Raw genomic sequence first — 27,514 nt, 5'->3', positions numbered from 1 at the left:
TTTCTACTCCTTGCAAGAATTTAATTCTTCCTTTAACATAAATAAGGCAGCATGAAACACCAAGAGTCCCGCCGCCCTCTGCTTCAGAAGCAGCTTTGGTGCATAAAAGATCCCCATTTCCCCGCTGAGTTGTTGTCTCTGTATAAACAAGAGGCCAGAAGGGAATTTTTCAGTGAATTTTCTCCTGGAAGCAAAGGGGAAGCTGAGGGAGATTCAGGCTTGGTCTTGGCTTCTGGAGGCTGGTTCTTGGTTGCTGGGGTCTCCTCAAAGCACATCAGATGAGGATGAGGATGGGAAAGGAAAGGCATGGGTGACAATAAATAAGGAAATTCCCCCAAACTGGAAATGGGGCTTTGGGGTTACTGTTGGAGACCATGTGGGCCTGGGGAGGGGCAGACCCAGGTGCTGCTCAGTCTAACCCCAGCTCACATGGAAGGAAGCTTCCTACAGTTTCCTATGGGCTTCGATGCCCCATAACAGCTGAGCCTCCTACTGTGAATTAACCCTGTCAGGCAAACTGTCCATCTCCTAGAACACTCCGAGGCCAGGTGAGAGCACTCCTGGGGTAGAGACAGGATCCTTTCTTCAGTTCATGCTGAGCCCGACACCCCTGAGGAATTGGGTACGTGTCTGGGAGGCACGGCCAGCTTCAACCATGGAAGGAGAGTGCTGGGGAAGGAGCACTCATTCCTGCTTCCCCTCGGCCCTCTGCAAAGGTTACCGAGGCAATGCCAAGAGAGGAGCCCCCAAAGGGCAAGTGAAGCCATAATTGGAGGAGGGAGTGGCTTCCCAGCCCCTCTGAACCAGGCCTGGAGACCGAGGCCAGCTCTGACCTCAGGCTCTGGTGCCTGCCCAGGGACCACAGCCCAGCAGTGCCAAGGTGGCCTCTCTGAGGTCTGAGGGCTGTGCTTGTAGTCTGTCCTTACGTGTCCCAGTCAGCCAAGCCTCTGTCAGGCTCTTAGGGTGTTGGTCATCTGTGTGGCCAGGAAGGCCCATCCAGAAGGGAGGGTTCTGTGCAGTGAGGGAGCCCCGCTGGAATGAACAGCCAAGGGGATTTTGGGGCCTGCATGTGGAGCTGGGTTTCCACAGCAGTCTTGTTTCCAGGCACGCCCTGCTCTAGGATTGGAACCCTGAGGAAAACTCAGGGCTACAGCATCCCTCACCTCTCAGGTCTACGACCTTCTCTGAACTAGGCATCAGAGGCCACACTGCAAACCAGACCCCAGCACCCCAGGTACCAGGCTCTGCCCTTTGCCCCCGTGACCCTGTGCTCCTCTTTCTCTCTCATCGTCTATCTTCAGTGTCCCCCACCTCCCAACATACTGGTGGCCAGAGAGACCAGCTGTGGAGAGAATAACGAGGGTGAGGGGCCCACATACCATGCTTGTACCCAGCATGGTATGTGGCACCCACAGGGTTCAGGACATAGCATCCTGGGAGAAGGGGCAGAGAAAAGGGGGTGCACCCTGAGTGAGATGTGTAGCTGAAACAACAGTCAGCTTAAACTTCTGTCTGCCACCAAGTACCCACTTCTGTGTAACAGAGACATTAGCCACCTGGGGCCTTGAATCTCTCTAGGTCTTTTCTCCAAATAGTATAAAAATGGCAGCCACAGTGGGGACCCCTACTGTGCAGGCTGTGGATGAAACACTGCAAATTCCCACACTGGTGCCCACTGCTTGGTTGCAGATGCCTGGGGTCAAGGGTTACTGGAGTGCAAGGGTGCAAGGTCTTAACACGGGTCCCTGTTAGCATTCCTGTAGATCTTTTGTTGATATTCAAGTAAAGACTGGACCTGGGATGTAAAAAGAATCACACCCAAATCGATGTTTGCATTGTCTGTAACTCAGCGTCCATAGAGTTCTGTCATCATCTTGGCCATTGGTGGTGATCCAAAAGTAAGCTGCAAAGGATCAGTCCCCAAACCCAGACAACAGCTTCACCAGCAAGTCCCAATGGCATGAAAGCAAACCAGCTTTGGCTTGGAATTCTGTTTCCTCTGTGCTATAGGGTCTAGCTCCCCCGCAGGCTGAGCCACGGCGCCCTATAAAGCCTGTCATTTTCCCAGGACAGGGCCTGCACGTGCCCCCAGGTGTGTGGACATGTAGGATGCCTTGTGTCCTGGCCCTCTGGGTCGTGGATGCTCTACAAGATGACAGATTTTGAGGGCAGGCTGCCATGGTCTGAGGGAATATGGAGGGAGTACTCGCTAATGAGCGCCGGGGCATTCTTGAGCATCTCATAGAAGGAGTCCACTGTCTTCCGGTAGACACTTCGTTGCAGGACGAAGGGCCGGAAGAGGTTGAGAGGCTCAGCCCTGCGTACGGCCTCAGGGAGCCCCATGGCCTCGGGCACCTTGCAATTGCCGATGAAAAAGTGATGGAGCTTCTTCTCCAGCAGGCTCTTCTCCAGGAAGCAGAGCAGCTCGTGCAGACGAGCATCGAGCTGCTCAGCCTTCCAGGCGGCTGGCCGCTGGGCGAGCAGGAGGTGCAGCAGGGCGGTCTTCAGGTGGTAGTTGCTGAGCCGGCTGGGGCCCGTCAGGCGGCTCTGTTTGGAGAGCAGGAAGGAGGCAATCTGCAAGCAGCTGAGGTGGCAGGCGCCCTCGGGCAGCGCCTTCGAGGTCATCCTAAGGAAGTGGCGCTCATAGACAGCGAAGGACAGGAGCCAATCTGTGCTGGATGGCGGGGTCCCCCCACAGGGCTCCCTGGTAAGATGGGAGACCAAGTACAGGTCGGAGTCATCATACTGGATCACAGGAATCAGGTTGAAGGGCATGAACTTCCCCGAGCGGAACCTGATCTTGAGGGACCCCGGGGTGTCCAGCTGGCCAAAGGCCAGGTCGAACTCGTACTTGTGGTTGATGCGGTGCCAGGCTCTGGTGAGGGCCGTCTGGAACCACTTCAGGACCCGCATCGTGTCCAGGTATGGGGAGTCTCCGACGCACAGCGGGTCTTCCGCCTCACTGCCTGGCCGCACCAAGTTGTTCTTGCCGTGGAGGAGACACAGCATGTCTTCCCCGAGTTTGGTCTTGCCGCAGATACAGCCCAGCGTGTCCTCGTCAGCCCGGACCACCTTGATCTGGCCGTAGCCCTGGCGATCCAAGGGCACCGAGCGGCTGGAGCACCAGAGCTCTGGGTGGAAGCGGTAGGGCTCGGGGGGCATGAAGGGCACAAAGAGGTCGCACAGCAGCGGCTTGTTCACCTGCCAGTTCTCGTACATGCTGTCCACGCCGATGAAGTCCTCCACCTCCATGTCCGTGTCCCGGCTGCACAGGCTCCTCAGGGCTTCCAGCAAATCATCCACGAAGCCTTCCACAAACTCCCGGGTGCGGGAGGCGTCGGCCGGGGCCCCCCGGATGCAGCGTTCGTAAAAGTGGTCGAGCGTGGCCTTGTTGGGCAGGGTGAGACCCCGGAGGGGGGCGCCCTCCAGGCCGGGCAGCTCGTCCTCGTCGGCGCCCAGGCACTCGGGCGAGGGCGCGTCCTGGTGGTCCTGCCGCCACACCTCGATCACCAGGAAGAGGATCATGCAGAGGGTGCTCCACAGGTCCCAGGCGGCGCGGCTCTCGTTCTGCTGCTGGCCCTCCTCCGCCACGCGCTCCAGCGCCTCCTTCTCGGCCTCCTTCTCGGCCGCCAGCCGCGCCACCTCCTCCTCCAGGCGCAGCTGCTCCAGCTGCAGCTTCTCCTGGTGCGCCTGCATCTGGCGGATGATCTCCTCCTCGTTCTCGGGGACCGTGGCGTTCTCTCGCGGGAACAGCAGCGGGTGATTGATGATGGCCGTCACCACCACCAGGCACACCCGGAAGAGCCCCAGCGCCATGGCTGCAGCTTTCCTGGGAACAGGGAGAGAGAAGCCAACGGTCACACCGGGCTTCCCTCGGTGCCGCTTCTTCCCTCGTGGTTCCCTCCCACCGACCTCCGCCCCGCCGAGCTGGTGGACGCCTTACGGCTCTTCCCCATCCCCACGCCCAGCCTAGCCTCGGGAACAAGAACCCCGAAGTCCCTCAGCAGCGATCCTGGCAACACAACCACAGCGGTGGACCTGTTTCGGTCTGCCCAGACAGCGCTCTTTCTGGTAGCAGCACCCCACTTTCCCTGGGAACCAAACCTTTTCTACTCCCAGTCCTTATGGTCTGGGTGGGGATGAACCCACCCCCTGCTTAAGGGGTGAGCATGTAACCCAGGCCCAAGGCTATTTCATGCTCCTCCTCACCAGCCACAGGGGTTGTTTCAGGGTGAGCTTATGACCCTATGCTGGCCACTGGGAGATAAGAGGTAGGATTTGTTGGGACCAGTGGGGAGAAAGACTCACCCTGTTGCCTAGGGTTGCCGAGGGAACAGGAGTACACCTGCTGGTGGCTCTCTGGCTGCCTCAAAGAGGGGATGAGAAAGATGCCAACATGGAGGAAAGCATATGCCCTGGACCCAGCTGTGCCTGAAGCCATCACCTCTGGACTTTGTAGTCATATAAATCAATACATTCTCTCTTTTTTTTTTTTTTTTTTTTTGGTGGCACCACGTGGCTTGTGGGATCTCAGTTCCCCGACCAGGGATTGAAACTGAGCGGTGGCAGTGAAATCCCACCAGGCCACCAGAGAACTCCCAATACATTCCCTTTTTATTTAAGTCAGTTTGAGTTGTTTTCCAGCACTTGAAACCAAAATAGTCCTGTATAAGACATCCCCTCCTCCCCTACCAGTGAATGCCTTCTAGTGAATGCTTGTTTCCTCAGTACAGTATAGCCTAGTGGTTAAGAACAGGAGGGTTGGGTTCCAAAGCCAGCCCTGTCACTCAGTGGGTAGCTGTGTGACCTTGGGCATGTTAACTCACCCCTCTGAGCCCCAGTTTCCTTAGTGTACAAAAGGAAAGCCAGAGCACCCAGAGGGTCATTGTGTTGATGGATGTGTTGGTCCATGCAAACTGCCTACACAGCACAGTGAATGGTGCACAGCATACGTTCATTGAACAGTAACTGAAGCAGTCTTGAGCCCTTATCTTTCCCCACTGTAAACCTCTCCTTCCGAGCTGGAAGGCTCCACCCCAAATTCAGACACTGATCTCCTGGCTACTCCTGGGTCTTTCCCCAGAACAGTCTAGGAGACAACCAGAGTGACTGAATCATTGGCTTTCCTCTCACGAGTCATCTGAACTTTAAATCTGACTTAATTGTGAAAGGAGACACACCATTCCTCCAGGATAAATGGATTTTTAGCTTTCAGGTGACTTTTGGGGAAGGACTAACCTCTTACAACACAGTACTTGCTATGCAGACTGCAGCTGCAGCATCTTCTGGGAGTTGGTTAGAAGTGCAGAATCTCGGGACTTCCCTGGTGGCGCAGTGGTTAAGACTCCGCCTGCCAGTGCAGCGGGACACAGGTTCGAGCCCTGGTCCGGGAAGATCCCACATGCCGTGGAGCAACGAAGCCCGTGCACCACAACTATTGAGCCTGCGCTCTAGGGTCTGTGTGCCAAAACTACTGAGCCCACGTGCCACAACTACTGAAGCCCGTGTGCCTAGAGCCCATGTTCCACAACAAGAGAAGCCACCGCAATGAGAAGCCCGCTCACTGCAACAAAGAGTAGCCCCTGCTCGCCACAACTAGAGAAAGCCAGTGCGCAGCAACAAAGGCCCAACGCAGCCAAAATAGATAGATAAATAAATAAAATAAATTTATTTAAAAAAAAAAGTGCAGAATCTGTGCCCCACCCCAGACCTATTGAACCAGAATCTGCATTTTAATACCATCCACATTAAAGTCTGAGAAGCAGACTCATATGGTAAGTCTTATATTATACCCTCTTCTCCCTGGCTGGAATCTTGGGAAGTAACAATTGGCCTTTTCCACATTTGCCCCACTTGCTTCCTGCCGGGGACCTCAGCTAGGAGAGCAGATGGCCAAAGGAGGTCATTGTTGGAGAACCAAGAGCCGCCCCTCACGCCTCCCCAATACATGCCAATACACCCCATTCCCTGACCTTGAATTCGCACCCTGAAAGCCACCTATTCTGGTTCTTACCCTAATGGTGCCAAGAGGCAGGTATCTGTCATTAGGTAAGAGCACCTCTGCAGGTTCTACTCAGCAGTGCCAGGATGTATTGGTTTGGCCAGAAAGTTTGTTCAAGTTTTTCCAATGTTACGGAAAAACCCGAACGAACTCTCTGGCCAACCCAATAGACGGCCTGAGTTGCCACACTTGGGCAAAGCCTGCTGCTCAGATGTGATTCCACCCTGTCAGTAGGAACCAAAAGGCTTGGCAGGGAGGAGGGAGGTCCAGCAGCAGCAGAGTTCAGTGTGCAGACACATTCAGGCCTCAGAGGTGAACTCTGAAGCACTTAGGTATTTCTACTTGAGGAGGAAATGGAGGACAGGAGAAAGTGGAGGAAGTCTCAGAGTGGAAGGGAGGTGGGGTAAGGAAAAAGAACGGGGGCAGCCAGCCAGCTTCTCTTCCCCAAGACAAGAAGCAGCTTGCTGGGTAATTGCAGAAACAGGTCAGCCCCGGATTATACGTTAGAGAAACTTCAGTGGAAAGTTTGGCCAGGGTGGTCCAAGATAAAACTGTAAGGCCGGCTGATAAACGGGGATCAGAGTTTTAGGATAAAGGTGTGGAGTACTAATAGTAGAATACTAGGCAGCAGCCAGTTAGGAGATAATTTGGGGGTTTTGAGGCCCTTCCGGGCCTCTACTGTAGGCAGCCACATTTGGGCACAGCGGGCCCTGACAAGTCACAGCAAAAGTCTTTGGCAGCACCTGATTCCAGAGGTCAGTTTCCACGCCAACTCAGGGTAGGATGCTACCAGCTGGGGAGGGGTGCCATCACCAAGTCCTGTGACTGGGAAGTCCTCCTCCTCTCCAACAGCTTCCACAGGGCTACCTGTATATGTCCTCATGCCTGCTGGAAGATGATGGGCTGTACTGGGGCAGGCAAGTTTCAAAACTCCTAACCAACTGGAGCAATTGACACAGTGCATGAGGGGCTAAGAGGATGGACTCTGGAGGAGACGGACCGACTTAGCACCCAGCATGTGTACCTACTGGATATGTGACCTTGGACAAATCATTCAACTTCTCAGAACCTCAGTCTCGTCATCTGTAAAATGGGAATAATTATACCTGCTGTTGTAAAGGCGATAATGCATAGAAAGCACTCAGCAAAATGCTTGCCCCTGAGCAAGTTTTCTTATAAAAGGGTAGCTGTGATGGGATGGGAATAGCAGATGAACTTGCCTGCAGGGGTTTGCGATGCAGTGGGCCACACAGATGCCCCTATAAGGGACTCGGGCAGGAAGCAGGCAGCCACAGGAACACTGGCAACAGCAAGGTTACAATCAAGACTCAACAGGAGCACAAGGGAAACAGGAAGGAGCCCAGGCTGTAGAAGCAGACAGGCCCAGGTTTGAACCGTGACTGCTCCTTGCTGAGGGGTCTTGGGTGAGTCACTTGGGTTCCCTGGGGCTCCACTGCTGTACCTGTGAGATGGCGCTCACAGCAGGCCCTCCTTCATAGGAAGGGGAGGTTAAGCGAGACCATCCACCTCAGGTGCTAAGCACAGTGCCCGGCATAGGGTCAGCACCTTACAATACCAGCTCCTTCCCCCTTGGCCTCCATGGGCCTATTTTCTCACCTGTCAAGCACACCAGCCCTGCCCAACTCCCATGGGCATGGAGGAACACATGCTCAAAAGTGCTCTGAAAGCACAAAATATTCCCCTGGGATTGCTGTTCCTTGGCACACCACTCCTTCCACCCTGCCCCCAAGCAAATGGGGAGAGCCTTGGATCCTCCTGGAGGTGGAGTTCTCTCTGACTCACTCCCAGCTTAAACCACCTCCACCCTCCCATGGATGGGATGGGATCCCAGCTGTCATTTTGCTCCTGGTACCCTCCGTGCAGCCTGGCTCTGCCTGCGGCACCGAAGTGATGGTGAACAGGGCGGTGGCTGCTCAGTGCCCACGAGGTGGGGCTGGGTTAGAAGCCTCCACTACTTCCCCTCCCCAAACCGAGTCACGAGAACACTGCCCTAGGGGCTGCGGGGGTCAGAAGAATGAGGGGGGAGAATCTGGATGTTTGGACTTTTGGAGACCACAGGGACAGAACAGTAGCTGAGAGCCTCTCATAAAACCGTGGATACATGCATGCACGCATACACACACACACACACGCACACACACTACTCACCACTCGCCAAAGGGCCCCTTTCCCCCAATTTCAAGTACGTCCACCTCTGCCTTGGCCCAAAGCTCTCACCTCTACAAGGCTGCCCCATACATGTAGTCTGAGACATCCAGTTGGGTTTGGCTTTGAAAATAAACCTGGGCCACTTGGAGGGCTTTTGTTGGTCTGCTTGCCCGGAAGCAGGCAGGAAACCTGCTGAGTTCCTCTCCACCCCTGCCCCGGCCCACAGAGTGTAGTGGCCCATGCAAGTCACGGCTAAACTTAGCCTGGCAAAGGGCCAGGGTCACGGGGGCAGCAGGGGCTGGGGCAAAGGGCTGCAGGTGGTGGGCCCAGACCAGTGGGTTACTCAGGCCCTTACTCTGAGTTTGGCCGGAAGCCCCAGACCCTGGGGGAGAAATCCAAGATGGCCCCTCCCTTCCGTGGGTCCCTCATTCCCACGGCCCGCAGACCCCTATAGCACACCCACCACAGCTTAATCCAATAAATGCCACTGAGAGCTGGCTAACAGTGGGACTTCTCTGGCGGTCCAGTGGTTAAGACCCTGTGCTCTCAATGCAGAGGGCACAGGTTCCATCCCTGGTCAGGGAACTAAAATCCCACATGCCACACAGCGTGGCTGGAAAAAAAAAAAAAAGAGTTGGCTAATAGTGATACACTAACATTTATCAAGCCCTCACTAGAATGTGCTGGGCATTGCACACAGCGAGCCCTGTAACCGTCTAGGTGGTGGGTGTCACTCCTGTTTCACAGGTGGGTTAACCATAGCCCAGGAGAAGTAATTTTCTAGCCCCACAACTAGAAAAGGCAAAGCTGGGCTGAGAAAGCCTGCTCTGACTGCCTCCACCAAAGCCCAAGTTCTTTCCACTGTGTTATATTTACAGAGCACCTACAGTGTGCAAGGAACATGCTGGGTGCTACAGGGCCCACAAAGATGAGTGTGCCATGATCCTCAGTAGTAGAAACGCCACAATCCATTTGGGAGGCAGACGGCCACCAAGTGCCCTCACAGGACAGAATGAGCAATAGGTTATAACATCGCAGAGAGGGGGCCCCTCCTTGTCTGTAGACCTTCCCTGTGCCCATCTGCTTGGCTCCACGTCCACCATGCCCCTTCCTTCCAGACAATTCTTACAACAAACTGAGAATAGCAAGAGCCTGTGTCCAGCCCCACAACATGTTCATCAACACCCCTCTGCCCTGTCACCCACCAGCCCCCTCCCAGGGCTGGCTGACCATGGCCTCAGCAGCGGGGGCACCTTTCCCAGCAGCCCGGCAGCCCCCCTGGAACAGTGGTTCTCCAACTGTGGTCGTGGTTCAGCACCACCAATATCACCTGGGGACTTGTTAGACAAGCTAATTTTCAGGTGCTATCCCAGACCTGCTGATCAGAAATTCCAGGGGCGGGGCCAGCACCTCCAAGTGGTTCTAATGCCCACTCCAGCTTGCAAACCACCCCTTCCCAAACCAGGCAGGCCTCCAGGGAGGAGGAGGGTGGGGCTCCAGTGACACTGCAGCCCAGATCCTGGAGCTGGTCAAGGGTTTGCCCCACGCCCAGCCTGTCAGATGCAATTAGCTCTGCTAATTACCACAGCAAAAGTAGCTCAGGCCCTGGCGTCATCTTCAGAGCCGAAAGGAGAGCTGATGTGTCCTTACGAAATGGAATAAGGAGGTGGGCTGATGGCAGGGGAGGGCACTTGTAGCCCAGGCCCTGTTGGGTGACTTGAGTCCCTTTCCCATTGCTTAGGTTCTGGGCCTCCTGAGAAAGAAGGGGCTAAGGGAGACCCAAACCGTTGATAAGTTTGGGCTGAACCCCTCCTGTGTGCTTGGCCTTGTGCTGGAGTTTCACAGTCCTGGCTAATGACATACATGTTGTTTGGGGGAAATAAATCCACACATTTAAGAAAGTCAGAGTTTAGAGTGGTACTAATCTAGGCCCCATTCTACCGAGGCGTAACGAGGAGACACACTTGACTGAGAGATGGGTGAAGGTGGAAGTGGTCCAGGCAGGCTGGACATCACCCTGTGGACCCTCACAGACAGGAGAGGATTAGTGGAAGATGGTGATGTTTTCATAACAGCTGATAGGAAGCTAATTACTCTGCGTGTGTTTTGTCATTTGTTTTCAGAACACCAGTTAGGTAGTTGCAACACCCCTACCTTGTGAAGAGACTGATGGTCAGGGAGGTTCACTGGGTGGGCTCTGAGATTCCCTGGACCGCAGTATGGGACAGAGTCTGCCCCCCCTCTCTGCTCCACCTCCATCCCCCAGGGGCTGATGGGAAACTGAGTGAGCCCTGCCACCTCCCTGGCATCACTGCCAGTGGCGACCACCAAATCATCAGGTTGACTGTCCCTCAAGTTTCTCAGGCCTTGGAGAAACAGGACTGTAAGAAAAGAGAGACTGAGGGGACTTCCTGGCGGTCCAGGGGTTAAGACTCCGCGCTTCCAACGCAGGGGGCGTGGTTTCGATCCCTGGTTGGGGAACTAAGATCCCACATGCCACGCAGACAAAAAAAAAAAAGAAAGAAAAGAAAAAAGAAAAGAGAGGTTGGATGCAGAGCACAGAGTTTGACCCTGAGTGTTGGATTGGAGTGTGGGCGCCAGGAGCAGTCCGTCTGAGCCCTGTGAGGCGCTCCTCCTGTGGTCCCGCCTGTCTCATCCCCGATTGCACGCTTCTCTCCGGCAAAGCCCAGGCTGCGTGCTGGAGTCTGACCAGCTTTCCTGCTGTTCAATAGCACCCGCCGTTCAGGGCCAGCTCAGGGACCCCTCCTCCAGGGAACCTGCCCTTCTCCAAACTCCTGCGGGTCAGGCCGCCTTCCTGCGTTGGTTTACCCATGGGTCCCTGCCTTCCCACCTACGGTGCCAGCAAGGGCCCCCCTCCAGGCGCCAGGCATGAGGCTGGACACCTGCAGGCGCCCAGTGTGTCAGTGGGAGTTGGCTTATCCCATACTTGGGAGGAGATGGCCGGCTGTGCGAGTGATGGGTCTCCACACACTCCTTCCTCGTCGCCTCAGGACCCAGGGGACAGACAGACTCAGCACAGACGGTTCCAGAAGGGCAGCTCTGCAGCCACTGCCTGCCACCCTTACAGGATGGGGCTTCCCTGCTGGAGAGGAGGAAGGCCCAGCAGGGGCAAGGCCAGAGAGCCACTCTCTTCGTCTGCATCCCACACAGTGATGGGGGAGGCGGCTTAGGGGGGACGGGAGGGGGGCTGAGCACAACTGGGGGTGGGGGTGGGAGCGGGACGCTGGCAGGCCTCAGGCGTGGGCAGAGGGAGGGGCGCGCAAGGAAAGGAAATGAGGAAAGAGGAAGGAAGAGGACCAACAAAAATTAATTGAGCAAGTGGGTAGAAAGGGTGCGGTTCTGGGCCCCCAGGGCCGCCTCTTCTCAGTGTCTTTGCAGTGACCGCCTCCATCACCTTCCACCCCTCCCACTGGGCAGGACCTCTGTCTTGGCCTCCAGCCTGTGTCACCTTCCTGGGACTTGCCACCCTCAGGGCCACTGGGCCCCTTCCCTTATGTCCTTTCCCCTTCCTGGGGGCAGGAGTGGCGGTGGGAGACATGCCTGGAGTAGGGGCGTGGATAGGGGACACTCCCCCACCACAGATGAGCTTGGCTGCCGATGCCAGACCACTGGGTCGCACAGCCCTTCTCTAGGGGGAGCTACCGTACTGAGGTTCTATGCACCCAAAATGGCATAATCTTTTTTGTTTCCCCCAAGAGAAGCCAGAAATCTGGATTTTATCAAAATTCCAATTTTACAATGTCTTCTACTCTTTCAAAAATTCTTTAAAACCCATGTGAGCCAAACAAAATATGTCAGTGGGCCACCCAGAGTCTGCTGCCCCTCACACGCCTCCTCTCCCTGCCCACTGCTGCCCCCCACTCCCCACCAAGCATCCCTCAAGGCGGCCCGTGACCCCGGGGCTCTCCTCACTCTTCCCCCTCATACCACCACCTGCTAGCACCACCTCTGCATCCAGGACTCCCCAGAATACCCGCCTGGCTCAACTTTTCACCCCAAGTCCAGGGCTGACTCTATCCCAGTGTCTCCCAGTTGGCCCTAGCAGCCACCCTCAGAATAACCCTAACCAGCTTGTGCTAGGGGCTTATACGTGCCTTCCCCGCAGCCTCTCTAGGGACTAGAAGGAAAGAGAGAGACCGTGTGGCCTAATGGGTGTGCACTCAGCAGCACTCAGATTACAGACCAAGGCCTGTGGTCCCCAGGACTGAGAGCTGGACCCCCGCCAGCCCTCCCTAACCTGGGGAAACCCCAAGGGTCAAGACTGGGCCCTGATGGAGGTTGGGGAGCAGGGCAGAATGAAGGGGAGAGCAGAGACCCCGCCCCCATGCCAGAGAGGTGGACCTACTGATGGGCCCGTGGGAAAGTGCACACTGCGAGGAGAGTGGCCTTTCCACTGACGTGAGCTCTGCTGTCGCCGCACGTGGCCACACTGGCCAGACTCACAGAGGATGCCCAGTCGCACCTGCCAAAGTGTGAAGTTTCCTCGAGGCCCACTCTCGGAAGAGGGAGGCATTTCCAAAAAGTCACCAGGATGCCAAACCCATCCTCTGGACTGGGGTCATGCAGCCAGCCAGCCCAGGTGCAGGAAGGACAGTGGACTGGACTCCAGCCACGTGGGCGGGAGAGCCCACATCCTTCCTGTTTCCGCTCCTCTGTCATAGCCCATGCATGTCCCTTGGTGGGCAAGGGATGGAAAAGGCAGGGAAGCCATCAATCTCCCAGGAAGGACAGGGCATCCTTCCTCCAAGCCACGCTGCCTGACTTCCCCATAGCAGAGGTCCTGACCCACAGGGAGTCATGGAAAATCACAGCATCTTAGGACAGACAGACAGACTGTGGCCTGGGGTCTCAGAGGCTAAGGGATGACAAGGAGGCCTGCAGGTCACAGAGGTAAGGAAAGGCTCCCCTGGCAGCCCTGAGTCAGGGCCCACACCTCCCCCCTCTCATCCATATTCCCCAGGGCTCCTCCGGCAGTCACTGCAGTGGGTCGAATGGCAGCCCTCAAAAAGACAAGTCCATGTGCTAATACCTGGACCCTGTGAATGGGACTTTATTCGGAAGAAGGATCTTTACGGATGTAGTTAAATGAAGGCTCTTGAGATGAGACAGTTCTGGATTACCCTAAATTCAATGACAAGTGTCCTTATAAAGAGACAGAAAAGGAGAAAACAGACAAAGAGGAGAAGGTGATGGAAGACAGAGGCAGAGGTTGGGGTGATACTCCACAGCCCAGGAAGGTCTGGAGCCACAGGAAGCTGGGAGAGGCAAGAGAGGATTCTTCCTTAGAGCATTTGGAGGGAGTGTGGTCCTTCGAGTACCCTGATTTCAGGCTTTTGGCCTCCCGAGCTATGAGATAGTAGATTCCTGTTGTTTTAAGCACCGCGTTTGTGGTCTTTGGTTATGGCAGCCCCAGGAGGCCAATGCAGTCTCAAAGCACAATGCACCTCCCTCCCCTCCCAGTTTGGCCACTGACATTCCCATTTCTGCTGGGCACCTCCAACCTCCCCAGCTGCCGCAGCCATCGCTGTGCACCAAAGCCTGGGGCTTCCACACCAATGGGACTCTCCCTTCTGGCCCGGTGTGGTCCTTTGGAATCAGCTCCTCTAAGCTCTCCCTAATTCCCAGACACCTCAGGTAGCCCTGGCCCTGGAGGTCTCCCTGCCCCACTTCAGGGAGTTCTTGTGTCCATGAGACACAGGTCTGAGCTTTAGTTCAGTCTGATGTTCAGGGCCTGATCTCAACCAGCCTCAGGGGACCTCTCAGGTCGCTTCCCTCCTGCCCGGGCCACTTCAGATTATCTACTGTCCTCTGAACACCTCCTAGGCTTACTTTCCCACCATTCCCTGCAATGTCCATGCCTAAGCCTACCCAATGGTCCTCACGGCCAGCCCATTTCAGAAACCGCTTCCAAGATTCTTCCAGATCCCTCCCTCCCCCAACTTCTGAGACAAATCCTTCTTTCTTGAAAGGGATAGAAGAATAAGGGGAGGGAGATGGCCTATTTATTAAGCCCCTCCGAGTGCAGGCTGGTGTCTGGTGCCTTGTGTAGGTGGTGTCTCCATAGATGCGCCCCTAGCAGGGACCCAACAAACACTTGCTCCTCAAGCCTCTATTCTTAGCTCATTTCACCTGTGTAGCAGCCCCATTTCCCAGGCAGGAGCCCAAGGCGATGAGAGGTTGAGCAATTGCTCAAGGTCACACATGTAGGAAGAGAGCAGAGGAGCCAGACACCATGCCAGGCCCAAGGCTCCAGACCCTACTGTCTCCCGGTGGACCCCAGGCTACTCTTTCACAACAGCGAGCTGCTTGCCTGAGATCTGGTCTTATCCCACTGCCTTCCTTGGTTGGGCTCCTCTTGGGTCAAGGTGGGCCTGTTTGCCTTGACACTCTGCAGAGCGCCTGGCAGAGACCAAATGCAGGGCTACCTGCTTAGTGTGCTAAGGACAGGGCGGGCGACCTTGGGGGCCCAGCAGCTCACACGTTGCACATGGGAGACACCCGCTTTCTAAAGACGGCCTCTATAAACGCCTCCATTCTTAGGAAGGATGCATTTCCTACAGCAAGCGTGCACCCAAGGGCCTCCCTTGACCCCCAATTCCCTCATCAGGTTTCTAGACCTGAAATCACAGGGTGCATTTTAACAACAGGAGCTCAGGGCTAACCATTTCCCACAGCGAAGCAGCCCTCATGACTGTCAGACGCTGGCTTGGCCTGAACTAGTGCGTCTCACGAGTTCCCCTCTGCCCATGGGCCCCATCTCACTCACAAGAGCGGCTGCCCAGAGGGAACAGGAACGCCCACCTCAGGACAGCCAGGCCAGGGCTCCCAAACTTGTCCGCTGTCTCTCCCTTCACCTTGTGTTTTCTACACCCCAGGCCTCCAAGCACAGCAGCAAATACTCAGGACAAACCCCACTTTTGCCATGGGGCAGGGAGGGAAGTCTGCAGCAGGGGGCGCGGGAAGCCGGCTCTGGACGCCGCCGCAGGCAAACACACAGGCTTAGGGGAGGAGACTTGAGGGGGTGGAGCAGGAAGCAGAGAGTAAACACGAAGGACAACAAAGGGAAGACAAGGCCCTCGCTCGGCCACCCGCTCCCCTGTCTCAGACCTGGGATGGATGGGATCAAATAGCCTGTCACTGCCCAGCAGCGCCCTCCCCTGTGAGCCCTGGCCTCTCCGGCATGGGCGTGGGGGGATGGGCCCCGGTGGCTTTTCTGTGGCCACAGACAGTCAGGTCCCCCACTCCCTCCCTCCCCACCCAGCGCCTCTTACTCCTGTTACTCACGTTCTGGCTTAGAGGGATGCTGGCCCCTACACGGTGAAGTCCCAGGCCGCGTCCCCACCCTGGTCCCTGAGGCCTGGGTGTACCTGACACAATGCCTGGGCCCCAGCTGGGCTGGGAGAGGGGGAGAGAGATGGGGAGGAAGGGAAGTGCTCTGGGCCTCCTGCACACACACACACACACACACACACACACACACACACACACACGTCATGCTCTGTGACTGCAAAGATCTAAAGACGCCTTTCATCCTAATAAAGGGGAACAGCAAGAGACACAAAGGCAAGAGGGAGGCCAACACAGCTGTAAAAAACTTAAGAGTTGTGTCTGGCCTCTTGACTGTGCTCTCTGCTGCAGGGACCTGGGCTGAAAACAGAGCGGCCAGTCTGCCTGTCCTCCCTCACCAGGGCTGCATCAGTCGTCAGAGCAAACCAGTCCTCCTCCACCAGGGGAAGCTGGGGGCCTAGGCTGTGAGGCCAGGAACTGTTAGAAAAACGACCCCCAGAATCATCTATGAACACAGTCACCCTCCCTGTGAATTACACAAAACAACGACCCACAACCACATGGTTTTCCAGCCACAGGGATGGAGTGATGATGCGGTTGGGAGGATGCCCACGCTCTGTCCTGGCTTCTGCTTGAGGCTGCACACGGCACACAGTAGGTGTCCCAGAACCAACACACAGCTCAGGCTGGTGTAGGGTGCAAGCAGCCACTGACACTGCTGAGTTCACCTGGACATGTTCAACTCCCGTCCCAAGGCCGCCCAGAAAGAAATAGCTCAAAGCTCTTCAGTTCAGAAGAGCTTAACGCTTTGTAGAGGCTTAGCAGCAAAGGGGCCAAACTCTGGAATCAGAGGCCCGGCTTTGAATCCTGGTTCTCCCACTTGCTGTGACAATAGCACCTACTTCACGGCATGGCAGTCACATGGTCGTGCTCTGTAAAGGACATTGTTATTGGCAATGGTATTGGTGACAAGGCCAGGTCTCCGTTTTGATTTGTTAAATCCTGCCGGGTGCATCTTAGGGACTCCTCTGGGCAGAGAGGGGTGGCCTGTATCCCTGCAGCACCTCCAGAAGCCTGGGGACAGGGTGAAGTTGTCTCCTCTACCTCCCCGTTTTCTTCTAAAGGCCCCCAGGGGCTGCCACAGAGGGAGAGCAGGAAGTCTGGCACCTGGGAAGTTCACAGCTCCCTCCTGCCCATCTGGCAGCGACACTGAAAGCTCCTCCACTGAACCTACAAGGAGAAACGGGTGTTGGTCTCTGATGCCTGGCATTAAAGGTGCAGGCGCTCCATGGATGCTTGCTGAATGAATGAATGAATGAATGAAGTCAGGACTGGGAAAAGAACTTCACTGCCTTTACTCCCAGGAGCAGGAATTTGAGATGGGAATGGAGTAGGGCATCCTGGATGAAGTAACTTCTAAGTTTTTTTCCTGGGAGGCACCCTGCCGTTAGAAAAGCAAAGCAAAGCACTAACAGTGGTAAGCGACTCGGGAAATGTGAGCAAAAACCCAGGCACACCCCTGGAGACAGACCACAGCCACTTTAGGTCTGGAGAGCCTTCAGCTAATTGCAGGCTGACTGATTCACCACCAGCGCTGACCACAATAATGACCCAGGAATGAACTCTGACACAAGTTATCTGACCCCCAGCTGCGTCTCTCCTTGACACCCACCTCCTCGCTTGAGAGCCTTCTAGAAATGGATGATAAATGGCGGATGACAGGGTTTGATGCAAATCAGGTAAGAGAAGAAGCAGAGGAGCAACCCTCGGTAGAGTGACGAGCAACTCCCCCTTTCTGGAGAATACCAGATGAGCCGCATGGCCCTGACACCCAGGGGAGGGTTTAGTAAATAGCAACCAATGCACTACATTTATTGAGATTTAATCATTGTGCAAAATGCTTTACATTGCTATATCATCCTCACAGTAAACCTCTGAAGGAGTCACTATCCTCATAAGGAAACTGAAGCACAGAGAGGGGAGGCCATCCACTCAACATCACAGAGATAGGATTTGAACCCAGGACTGCCCAACTTTCAAGCCTCCAATCTTCCCATGACACCATGTTGCTCAGTGACCTGTGAAACATCAGTCATGCACCTGTGGGCTTTCCTTCCCTGCACTGTTTAGGGAAAAGCAGGTGACAATTTAGGTGAAATATGGGCATGAAGCAGGGAGTCAGACTTAATGAACCTATGATGTTCCTTCCACCCAGAGATTCTGGGAGCGTGGCCTGGGATATCGGAGATGGCTTTTCCTGGGGAAGCCTCCTCTGCAGTGGGTTAGGAAAAGGGAGTGAGGTCTCTTCTAACCCTGGGTGGTGGGTTTGGGGGTGAGGCATCAGGAGGAAGAGGCATGGACGCCTGGGGGCCTCCGGGGCAGCACACGGGGGTGGGGCCCAGGCATCCCCACTCTCTTCCCCTCCAGCCCAGGCATGCCTGCCTCCTCAGTGACTCTGAAACGAAGTCTCAGCAAACAAAGGACCTTTTCATAAACTCCAGGCAGGTCCCCTGACTGCTACTAAGAAGGCTATTGAAACAGGCTCCCAGGAGAACAGTTTGTTATGAGCACGTGGCTTTGCACCAACCAGCAGGGCCAAAATGATGACAACGCCCTCCCTTTGGTTTGATGCAGGTTGGTAGGAGGCTCTCCTGCATCTGCTGCAGGGAAATAACCTGGAGGGAGAAAGTCCAGGAGAGCTTCAAGCGGAGCCCCTCCTCCTGGGCAGCAGAGTGCCTCACTGTGTTATTCACCTGGAAGTGAGCCACTTAAACGTTGTGGGCTTTGAATTTTTTTCTTGGGACTTCCATCAGAGGACCTCAAAGTGCTCTGAATATGACCTGGTACTGGCCATTACTGTCCCCATTAAACAGACAGGGAAACTGAGCCCTGTCTGTCAATATCACAGAGCAGGAGGGGACCTGGGGTTGGTGGTCTGCCTGTTGTCTTCTCACCTTTGACACTCAGACTTCGTGGGATTCTGTCCTTAGGCAGGACACTGTGAACATGGCTGTCCTCTCTAACACGACTCACCAAATCTCTGGTACATCTCAAACACCCTCAAATTCTGGCATAAACTGCTGGGGGGGAAGGGATTCCACAGGTCTCATTTAGCTCACCTAGAATTCCACAGGGAATGCCAGAGCTGGGTGAGAGGGAACTCTGAGACCTTGCTTCTATTTCCAGCTGGTACCTACTCCTGGGGCAGTGGATTCCGAACATTCCTCCTCTGTGCGCATTCGCATTCGATCCGAAAGCTCTGTGAGGCCACAGGAGCCCCAGCGAGGGCCCTGGCTCATCGTAGGTGCACAATAAATACATGCTCGCTCCATCAATGAATGAAGGTTCTCTCTTAAGTCAGCCCCCACAGGAAGGACGTGGGCAGCCTTGTTTCTCACTTTCCTTTGGGGGAGGGGAGGGGTCGGTGAAGAAGGGAAAGCCACTTTTCTGATCTCCCCATCACTGCTCTGGCCTGCTCTTGCCCTACCCCCTTCATGGATTGATTCAGGCGGTAGAAGGGAGACCCAGAGCCATGGAAGCCACCAGAAGCCCCTTAGGAGTCATGCATTTTGCTCCCAGTTGCAGTTCAGAGAACTAAACAAGATAGCATGCTGACAGCTGTGCTCTGCTCCCTCGGGGCAAATCCAAGGCCCGAAGACCTTCCGCCAACTGGCTCATCGCCCAGACCTGTGGCCTGCAGCCCCGCCCTCTTCCCCTGGCCCATCCTCTAAGAAACACACCTGTGGATGTAATGCCTTCTGAGCTCCTTCCCGTCAACGTCAACGTGTCTTACAGTTGGGTGGTTCCTGTTCCCCCGGTCTGACTTAAGGTGGAGGTGTTGCCTTGGGCAACAGTGATGTCACCTGTGAGGTACTTCCATTCCGCTGATGTCATGGGGTAGGCCACATGGATGGAGGGGGATGTGCTTTCTACAGGAAAACGTCACAGGTCCCAAACTGCTCAGGAGGATCCTATACACCTCTTGGGCACAACCAAATGATCCTCTTCTTGTCCCAGAAAACGTTCTCACCCTTCTCTCCCCTCTGGATGCCTGTTTAGGCCATGCCTCAAACCTGACTTTCCCTCTCCAAGTGTCAGTCAAAAGGTTGGGTTGGGCAGCTTTATCCTCAGCTCTGAATGAACCCCACGCAAGGGCACCAATGATCTCCTTCTCACCATCTGGGATAATCTGGGTCCCTGTGGCCTTGCCCTTTGCTCAGACCTCAGAGGAGGGAGCAGTGGCACTAATGGGGGAAGTGAGGGTCCCAATCTGGCAGAGAATGCAGACCCTCCATTGACCTCTACTGTCTTTAAGAGCTCATACTAGCCAGATACTGGTCTGCACCAGGCACTGTGCTCAGTGTTTTATAAGCAGGCCCTATGAGGGGTTATCCACATTTTACCGATGACAGAGCTGAGGCTTGGAGTAGTCAACGCGCTTGCCCAACTCCTGAGAACGCCCAACTCCTGAGCAGTGGAGCCAGGACTTTCCCTACTCCAAAGCCCATGTGAGTCATACCTCCTTGGCTCTGCGGCACCTGGAGGCTGTGGCTTTCTAAAGATGAACCATGAGGTGGCCTGGACAGAGACCAAGGAGAGCCCTTTAAATCCAAAGAGGCCAGCTGGGCAGGCCAGGTGGCTAAGGCAGCCAAAGCAAGCACTTAGGACTGCTTCACCATGCCCATGCTCACGCAGGGGCTGCAGTAAGTGGCCAGTCCTGGGCCTTCCACTTCCTTGAGCATCCGTGTTGACTAGGGACCACGTTTCTTTGTTCTGCTTGACTTCTTCTTGACCCATCCAGGTCACCTGACCACCCCCTTGATTTGAGTGCAGCATTTACCCCTGTGGCCTGAACCTACAACCCTGAAATTTTATAGTAGTTATTTAACTTATGCAAATGCAACTCAATGTAGTTGGGAGCTAATGCTTAGAAAGCACTAAATGAAATAAGTAAATAAAATAAAAACTGCTAAATTATGAAAGAGGACAGGGAGAAATCCTACCGGTACACTGCCTTTGAGGGACTGGCCAAGGAGATACACACAGCATACAGGAGTACTAGTCTACCTGGCAGGTATCTCTCCACTGGTGAGGGGCCACAGAAGTGAACAGAGCCCATGCTATTGGACCATCACTCCCCCTGCCCTCTCCCTCCCCTGATCTGAATCCAGCTTTGCCAAGCAGAAGCTGCCTTCTGATCTTTGGTTTCCCATGTGCCTTGCCCAGGACGCAAGAAGCAGGTATCATTCAGGCTGCACGATAGTCACAAAGTCTCCTTGCAAGTTAATACACTAGCCATTTTATTTGTACACTCACTTCGGGGAGCTCTCTTGAGATGACTCAGTAGCCGAAGTCCAAACCGTGCTGAAAATTGTGGAGATGGGGTTTCTAGAGGGCACAGCTAAGAGCCAGATTCTGGGACAGGTGACATGATGCAGGTAAACACCACCCTTCTGGGAAATCAGCTAGGCACCAGCCGACCCTTTCCAGGAGACATCGTGACTTTCCCATTAGCTGAGAAGCCTATTTTGTTTAAAATACTGTCTACAGACAGTACGTAGTAAAACGCTCTGTTGCACCTAATTAAGTGCTGAAATGTATAGTGTGAAAAATAAATGACCATATATATGGAGCTGTGAAATGGAGTTTTGGAAAGTCTTCCTGGACGAGCTTGGGAAGGGCGTTTGCACGTGAACAGCACTGGACAGGGATGGGGCCTGTGGGGCTTAGAAGTGTCAGGACAGCGTGTTCAGATACTTCTCCCATCGTCCACTCCGGCAGGCGTTCTCTGCCTAGGTCAGGGGCCCTGCGTGGTGCCTTTCCTCTGCATCACGCCCAGGCAGCACTTAAGCATCACCCTCATGCCAGGCCCCAAACTGGATTTGCGACCTCACACTGCCTAGCGATTAAGAAGGAAAGCCATCTGAGGCTTGGGCCAGGCCACCCCATCAGCCCCCGAGGCCAGGCCTGCCTATTTCTTTCCTTTCTTTTGGCTGCCGGGTGAGTTTTACGTCTTTTTCCGTCTGAGCTGAGAGCAGGTATTACTTCCTTTGACAAAGAAAAATAGCAACCGCCCTTCTCTCTTTTTCATGAGGGCCCCCCAACCAAACTAGCTTTTGAAGCTTAACCTGCTTCTTGCTCCGTGAATGCTCAGTGACTGGAACATTCTGAATACTTTACTTCTTTGTGCCTTAGTTTCCTTGACTATAAAATGGGGATACCAATACCTATGTCACTGGGCTACTGAGAAGGTTAAATGAGTTAATACAAAGTGGTTTTGGGAAAAAAAAAAAGCCTGGCAAATGTTAAGCCCTCACTAATTGTTGGTTATCAGGGCCGCTGTGTACAGTTGTATGGGTGGTACACTGCTCAAGAACACCCGGCTGCGGGGTGGTGAGGATGAATCCAGCTCACATGCTCCTTGCCCAGCTATGTGCCTTGGCTCTGTCCACCCAGATGAGGCCCCTTTTTCTAAATGGCACCAGGGTGCCATCCTCTTGCCAAGAGGAAGCACCTTATTCTAATTCATGCAAAGGATGGAAGAGGCTTGCAGCAGCCTTGGAGGTTATTATTATCAGCTCTCGGCACTCTCATGGCTATGTCCCCCTCCGCAGCAAGACGAGATTAGCCCCAGCCCCAAGTACGGTTCTGCTCCTCAGGTGCCCAGCATACCTGGAGCACTTGCCCCTCCCTTAGGACGCCTGTGGGGTAAAGCCTTCCCCAGGATCCCCCAGGGGCTGCCCTCCTATTGAGGGGACTCTGCACTCCAAACATGGAGCCACAGTGTCTTGACTCTGAAGGGACCTTCTCCTTCGTAATTGTTGATGGGCACCTGTCTGCTGACAGTGATGGCAGCGCTTTACCTACTGAGGAGCTCTAGTTGTCGGCAAGTTCCCCCTTACTTCTAAGTAAGTAAGATCTGTCTCCTGCTTCTCCCATCCAGTGAGTCTCTGAGGCCAGAAAGAGCAAGTCTCCTCTTCTCAAGTGACAATGTTGGAGATTCTGGAAGGCCAGAGCCAAGTCCCCCTAGGCTTCTCAAACCCGGGGGAAATATTGCCAGTTCATTCCCTTCTCCCTCACAAGAAGCCCCTCCCAGACCCTCCATGGCATTCCATCCTCTCTCCTGCGGACAAGTGGGAACAGGGCTGTGCACTCCAGACCCCCTCCCAGATGTGCACCCTCTCCCTCAGACAGAATCCCCCATATTCTTTCTCTTTATTGACCCCAGGGGGTCCAAGAAGGGAAAAATACAAAACCAGGTTCCTCCCAGATGATACCTTCTCAGGTGGACAATCTTGCCAGAGGTCTCTACCAGAAGTTCCTCCCCTTTCTTGCCCTCAGATAAAAAGTTCACCCACACACCCTCGTCTTTGTTTCCCTCATGGGCGCTGCAGGAGCCAGGAGGCGGTCTTGGTAAGGTGACAACTTCTGGGCTGATGGCATGAGGATAAAAGTTTAGATCCTTGCCACCCGAAAGCTGGAGCTTGAAACTGCTGCATCTTTGAAAATTACGGAGCTAGAGGATGGCACTTGAACAAAAGCCTTCCCATTGGAGAGTCGGTCTAACCACTATATGGTTACCCACAGTGGAAACTATGAGGGCAGGATGGCCAGGAGCTGCAGCACACAGCGAATTAGCAAACAATGAAAGCCACTTAGGCACGTAGGCTGGGATGAGGATTCAGAAGCACAGCCTATTACGTTATTAATAAGAGGTGAACGGCAGCAATTCTACCTGTCTACCAGGCCATTTTCCAGGCTGACTTGGACCTGTGACTGCACCCAGCACAGATTTGCTTTACCTGGCAGCCTCTCCGGGGTAGAACTGGTTTGTAAAAGGGAAGGGCCCTGGGTCAAATCCAAAAGAGGAACAAAGGAAAAAAGAACAGGACTCTGAAACCGACTTAGATCCAAAAGGATAGGGTCCAGGATCCACCAGTGGCTGGTACTCTTCTAGTTTTTTTTTTTTTTTTGGCGGGGGGGAGGGAGGGAGGGGTGGTTCTCAAACCAGTCAGAGGAGCAAAAGGCAAAGCGTGGTCCCTGAGAGGTTCAGTAAAATATTTTCCCTTCCTGGGAGGCAGCAGTTTTGTTTTTAAAGAGAAAGAGCATTCTGAATGGGAAGAAGCCCAGCCCTGGGGCGTCTGAGTCCCTCCAACCCAGCAGCCAGGAAGTTGGAAACTCTGGGAAGGGGTCTGGGATGCTATCAGAGGTCAGGTGGCAGACTAGCTGCAGCCGCAAGAGAAAGTTCCGCACGGCGTGGGGTCTCCTCCACTAATAGGCCCGAAAGAGGAAGCGGCGGGGGCTTTAATCGGCCCCAGCAACCTCATAGCTTCACTACCTTAAACCGAGAAAAAAACAGGCTTCACACCTACTCCCTCCTTCCAGGAAGGGAAAGAAGGAGCGAAGGGAGCGAAGGAGCAGGACGACTCGACCACTCTTTCAGCTCTAGCGCTCTGCTCGCAAGGTTGAAAGTAACGGATCTTCGGGGCGGTAGAAACAGCAACTTGGTCCCGCTTCCGGCACCGCGGCTCGGTCCGCGCGGGGCAGGAGCTGCCAGCCGCGCGGGGCTGCAATGAAGCGCCCACTGGGGTCTCCGCGGCCCGGGAGAGGCTCGAGCGGAGAGGCTGGGACGCAGGACCCCGCGCGGCGCGAGGAGGGAGAGGACAGCACCCCCGCTTTTGCTCGGGCGCCGTAACCGGGTTCCCCAAATCAGCCCAGACCCGGGAGGGCCGGGCGGGCACCCCGCTCCAATCCTCCTCCATCTCCGGCGCAGCTCCGCCTTGTCCCTCTTCTTCCTTCCAGCACTCGAGATGCCCGGGGAGGACGCAGAGCCTCGCGGCCGCGGGCCCGATACTTACGTTCAGCTTTGGTCCCCGCTCCCTGGCTCCGGAGAGACCGCGCGAGCCCCGGCTGCGCTCGCGGGTCCCGGGAGCCCCGAATCCGCTGTCTGGCGGCGGCTGCGGCTGAGCGTCCGGCCCGGCAATTAGAGGGACGGGGACGGCGATACCCCGGCCGGCTCCCGCCTTCCGGCCCCCATCAACAGGCTCTAAAGGGCTTCAGACTTACTCATTTCCTGGATGTCAAAGAAACTTTTCCTCCTTATAAGAACAAAACACCCGCCTCTACTCCCGGCCGCGGAGGCTCCTTAAGGTGGACCATGAGGGGTAGGAGGGGCTGGACCCAGGGTCCGCCAGGGCGGTCTGCCCATCGACCACCCCAGAAACTCCAGAGGGGACAGCAGAACTGGAAGGTGATCGGGCGAGACGGAATCTGGCTACTGGAGTAATCTGGGGCGAATGGACAGGGAGTCAGGGGAAGACGCCCTTAAAAGTCGTTCTGGGCCGGCGGAAAGGAAGGGGTTAAGTTCCAGCACGCCTACTAGCGTTTTCCGCGGCGCGTTTTACAAGCTGTGGAATTCCAGGGGCCACCTATTTTGTCCTCTGGAGGGAAATATAAATCGAGACCCAACGCTGGCTCTTTTCTCTTTTGCCGCTTGAGTGGAGTAAAATAACTCACCAAATGCTAGGATAAATGAATGCATCGTCTTTTCCTGAGTAACCGGGCACAAAGGAGAGTCATGACTAAATGCTTTTGTCTGTAGAGGGCGCTTTACTGTCTGAAGCCTGTTTACAGTTGGGATGTTAGACCCCTATTTAAGATGCGAGGAACAGGCCAGGAGGGACAGCAGCACCCGGTCATACTTGATGGGTTATGAAATCCATAACCTATTATCTTCTCTTTGTGACCTGCCCAAATTCCACAGCCAGTAAAAGTGGCTGGGAAGGGCTTGAATAAATCCTACGTAAGTGGCTTTGCGGGAATCAAACGGCATTGAGGGTACATTGGGGGAAATTATGAGAACACACTGTACGAATGATTATCACCATTGCCACTGCTGTTTGGTTTTAGATCACCTTCTTCCTCTCCTCAGCAAGCCAGCCAAATAGCTTTAACAGTCGCCTGGAAGACATTAGGCTGAGTCTGAAAGATAAACAGGCAATGAGAACAAGTTCTAAAAATAGACCCCCTGGCCCTTGGCCCAGGTTACTCTTGTTTTCAAGTTTCTGCTGCTGCTCGCAGCTCTTTCCTTACATCAGGGACAGTTAGGGCAGAGTTTTGGGGGCTGGTGGGGAGGGGTGGGGAATAGGGTGATCTGGGCAAACATTCTTGAAAGGGCGATGTATTTCCAAAACGTCTGCTAGTTGGATAGGTGGGGTATTCACCCACCTACCCCAAAGGAGGTGGGGGAAATTCCTGGGAGGTGGGGACCCTGGACTGAGCACCACTAAGCATGCCTTGTAATCCTTGGGGTAAGAAGTCAGGGTTATGTGTGGTGGAACGCCAAGGTTCATGCTTGAATGCCCTCTGGGATTGTCCTGTGTGCAAAGTTGTTTCAGCATTTTCTATCTGGCTGTGTATGTTTGCTTATACAAGCAACATCTATTACCTTTGTTTTTCTTTCAGACCTGGTGATTTCACCCTCCGTGACCTGATGGTCAGCTTCAGCTCCACTCTGTTCTCAGCACAAGGTCCACTGTCCTAACCAGGCCCATGGCTGTTCATGAACTGGCCCCTACTTATCTCACCAAGCGCGTATCTCGTTCCATTTTCCACACCAAACTTCTTGTAGTTCTTGGAACTTGTGCTTCTCAGAATGTGATATGAGGTTTGTTTTCCCCCCTTGGATGTTCACATAGGCTCTATCTTCTGCCTGCAACCTTCACCCCACCTCTTCGTCCAACCTGTCACCCCTGATGCACACACACTTTTTCTTTGCCTGGCTAATGTGTGCTCAGTCTTAAGGTCTCCGAATAGGTGATTTCTCCCCTAGGAAGTCTTCCTTGAACCCGCATGCCTGATTTAGACACCCCCCCACCATGTAGTTTCCATAGCACCCTGTGCTTATTCTAGAAAGGGTTTTTAAAAGACAGGAAAGTACAAAGATTCAACTTCTGGGAACATGAAGGGAATTCAGGGAACCTCTGCTGAACACAGAAATGCTGAAAAAAAAAAGTCAACAATTGAAAGAAAGAAAGGGGGATAGCTAGGTGTGAGACAGGAAGAAGGAACTCAGAGGCAAATAGGGGTATTTGACATGAATATAAATACAAATGGCTGAGGACTGGGGTTGGTACCCACTCAAGCCTTGTGTTCTAGAAAAGCAGAGATCTGGACTTGAGACCCCTGCCTAAATCTGACACCCTGGGAAGGATCTTAGGAGTGCCACAGCAAGGAAGTCTGTGGTTTGTCTGTGGGGCTCTGAATGAATTAAAAAATGTGTGCTATAGAAACTGAAACCACTAGTCTGCCTCTGTCATGCTTAGGTGTGAGGTTCCAATCTATATTACACATGTGTCCAGGGAATCCTGAAGTCAAGAAAGAATATAAAAGCTGGTTCCAAAGTGATGAATCCCCTCAGTCCTGTCAGAAGCAAATGCAAAACACAGTTGTTTTTTTCTGATCTCTAACAGATAAAACAACTTCCATTGGAGATGAGTTTATAATAAGAATTATAAACCCAACTAGGAAATGAACCACATGCGGGACTGGATCAGTAATAAACAGGAGATTAGCCCCTTAAGAACTTGAGGCAGTAGAACAATTTGAAAAAGACTATAAAATAGTTACCTTCAACATAATTACAGAGACAGAATGATAGAACATAGCACTATGAAAAAATAGGCAAATTTGAAAAAGTACAAATACAATATGTAGAAATAAAAAGTTTAGTCATTTACATTTAAAAAACCCTCAATGGGTGGAATTCTTTTTTTTTCTTAAGTCAGTAGTAATATATCAGTCAAAAGTACAATAAAAATAACTCATTAAAAAGGGGAAAATAAAGAAAAGTAACACACTAATCTCATTTATGAATACTGTTTTAGAAATCCTAAATAAAATATTGACACAGAATCCCAGTAGCACATCAGAAGAATATTATATCACAAATATATCAAAAAAGAAAAATTGAAATATCATCACCATAGATCTGAAAAGCTATTAGAAAAAATTCATCATCCAAATATAGATAAACAC

At 53.8% G+C, this 27,514-nt stretch overlaps 2 protein-coding genes across 3 annotated transcripts; one reads left to right on the top strand and one right to left on the bottom strand.

Moving 5' to 3' along the window:
* On the bottom strand, positions 1–24,562 carry ITPRIP (inositol 1,4,5-trisphosphate receptor interacting protein). 2 transcript variants are annotated; one of them, XM_059900577.1, is made up of 2 exons: positions 24,337–24,562; positions 1–3,829 (listed from the first exon to the last, which is right to left on the bottom strand). In XM_059900577.1, exon 2 carries the CDS (start codon positions 3,814–3,816, stop codon positions 2,146–2,148), a length of 1,671 nt encoding a protein of 556 aa, XP_059756560.1. In that variant the 5' UTR covers positions 3,817–3,829; positions 24,337–24,562; the 3' UTR covers positions 1–2,145. The 2 variants fall into 2 exon arrangements, with proteins under 2 accessions (XP_059756560.1, XP_059756561.1); XM_059900578.1 differs by lacking the exon at positions 24,337–24,562 and adding an exon at positions 8,171–8,242.
* LOC132350948 (uncharacterized) lies at positions 23,563–24,963 on the top strand. The gene is made up of 2 exons (XM_059900579.1): positions 23,563–23,942; positions 24,281–24,963. The coding sequence occupies exons 1-2, from the start codon at positions 23,593–23,595 to the stop codon at positions 24,762–24,764; spliced, it is 834 nt and encodes a 277-aa protein (XP_059756562.1). The 5' UTR covers positions 23,563–23,592; the 3' UTR covers positions 24,765–24,963.
* Positions 24,964–27,514: the final 2,551 nt, after the last annotated feature.

This window comes from Balaenoptera ricei, chromosome 16 (genome assembly GCF_028023285.1).
Source record: "Balaenoptera ricei isolate mBalRic1 chromosome 16, mBalRic1.hap2, whole genome shotgun sequence".
NCBI classification, from domain to species: domain Eukaryota; kingdom Metazoa; phylum Chordata; class Mammalia; order Artiodactyla; family Balaenopteridae; genus Balaenoptera; species Balaenoptera ricei.
The sequence above is the reverse complement of the archived record's forward strand: the minus strand, read 5'-3'. Positions and strand labels throughout refer to the sequence as shown.

Bases quoted from the DNA above. Each gene is read 5' to 3' on its own strand.
- ITPRIP (XM_059900577.1), bottom strand. From the start codon at position 3,816: ATGGCGCTGGGGCTCTTCCGGGTGTGCCTGGTGGTGGTGACGGCCATC.
- LOC132350948 (XM_059900579.1), top strand. From the start codon at position 23,593: ATGGGAAGAAGCCCAGCCCTGGGGCGTCTGAGTCCCTCCAACCCAGCA. The intron at 23,943-24,280 runs GTTGAAAGTAAC...TCTTCCTTCCAG, and splicing joins TCTAGCGCTCTGCTCGCAAG to CACTCGAGATGCCCGGGGAG.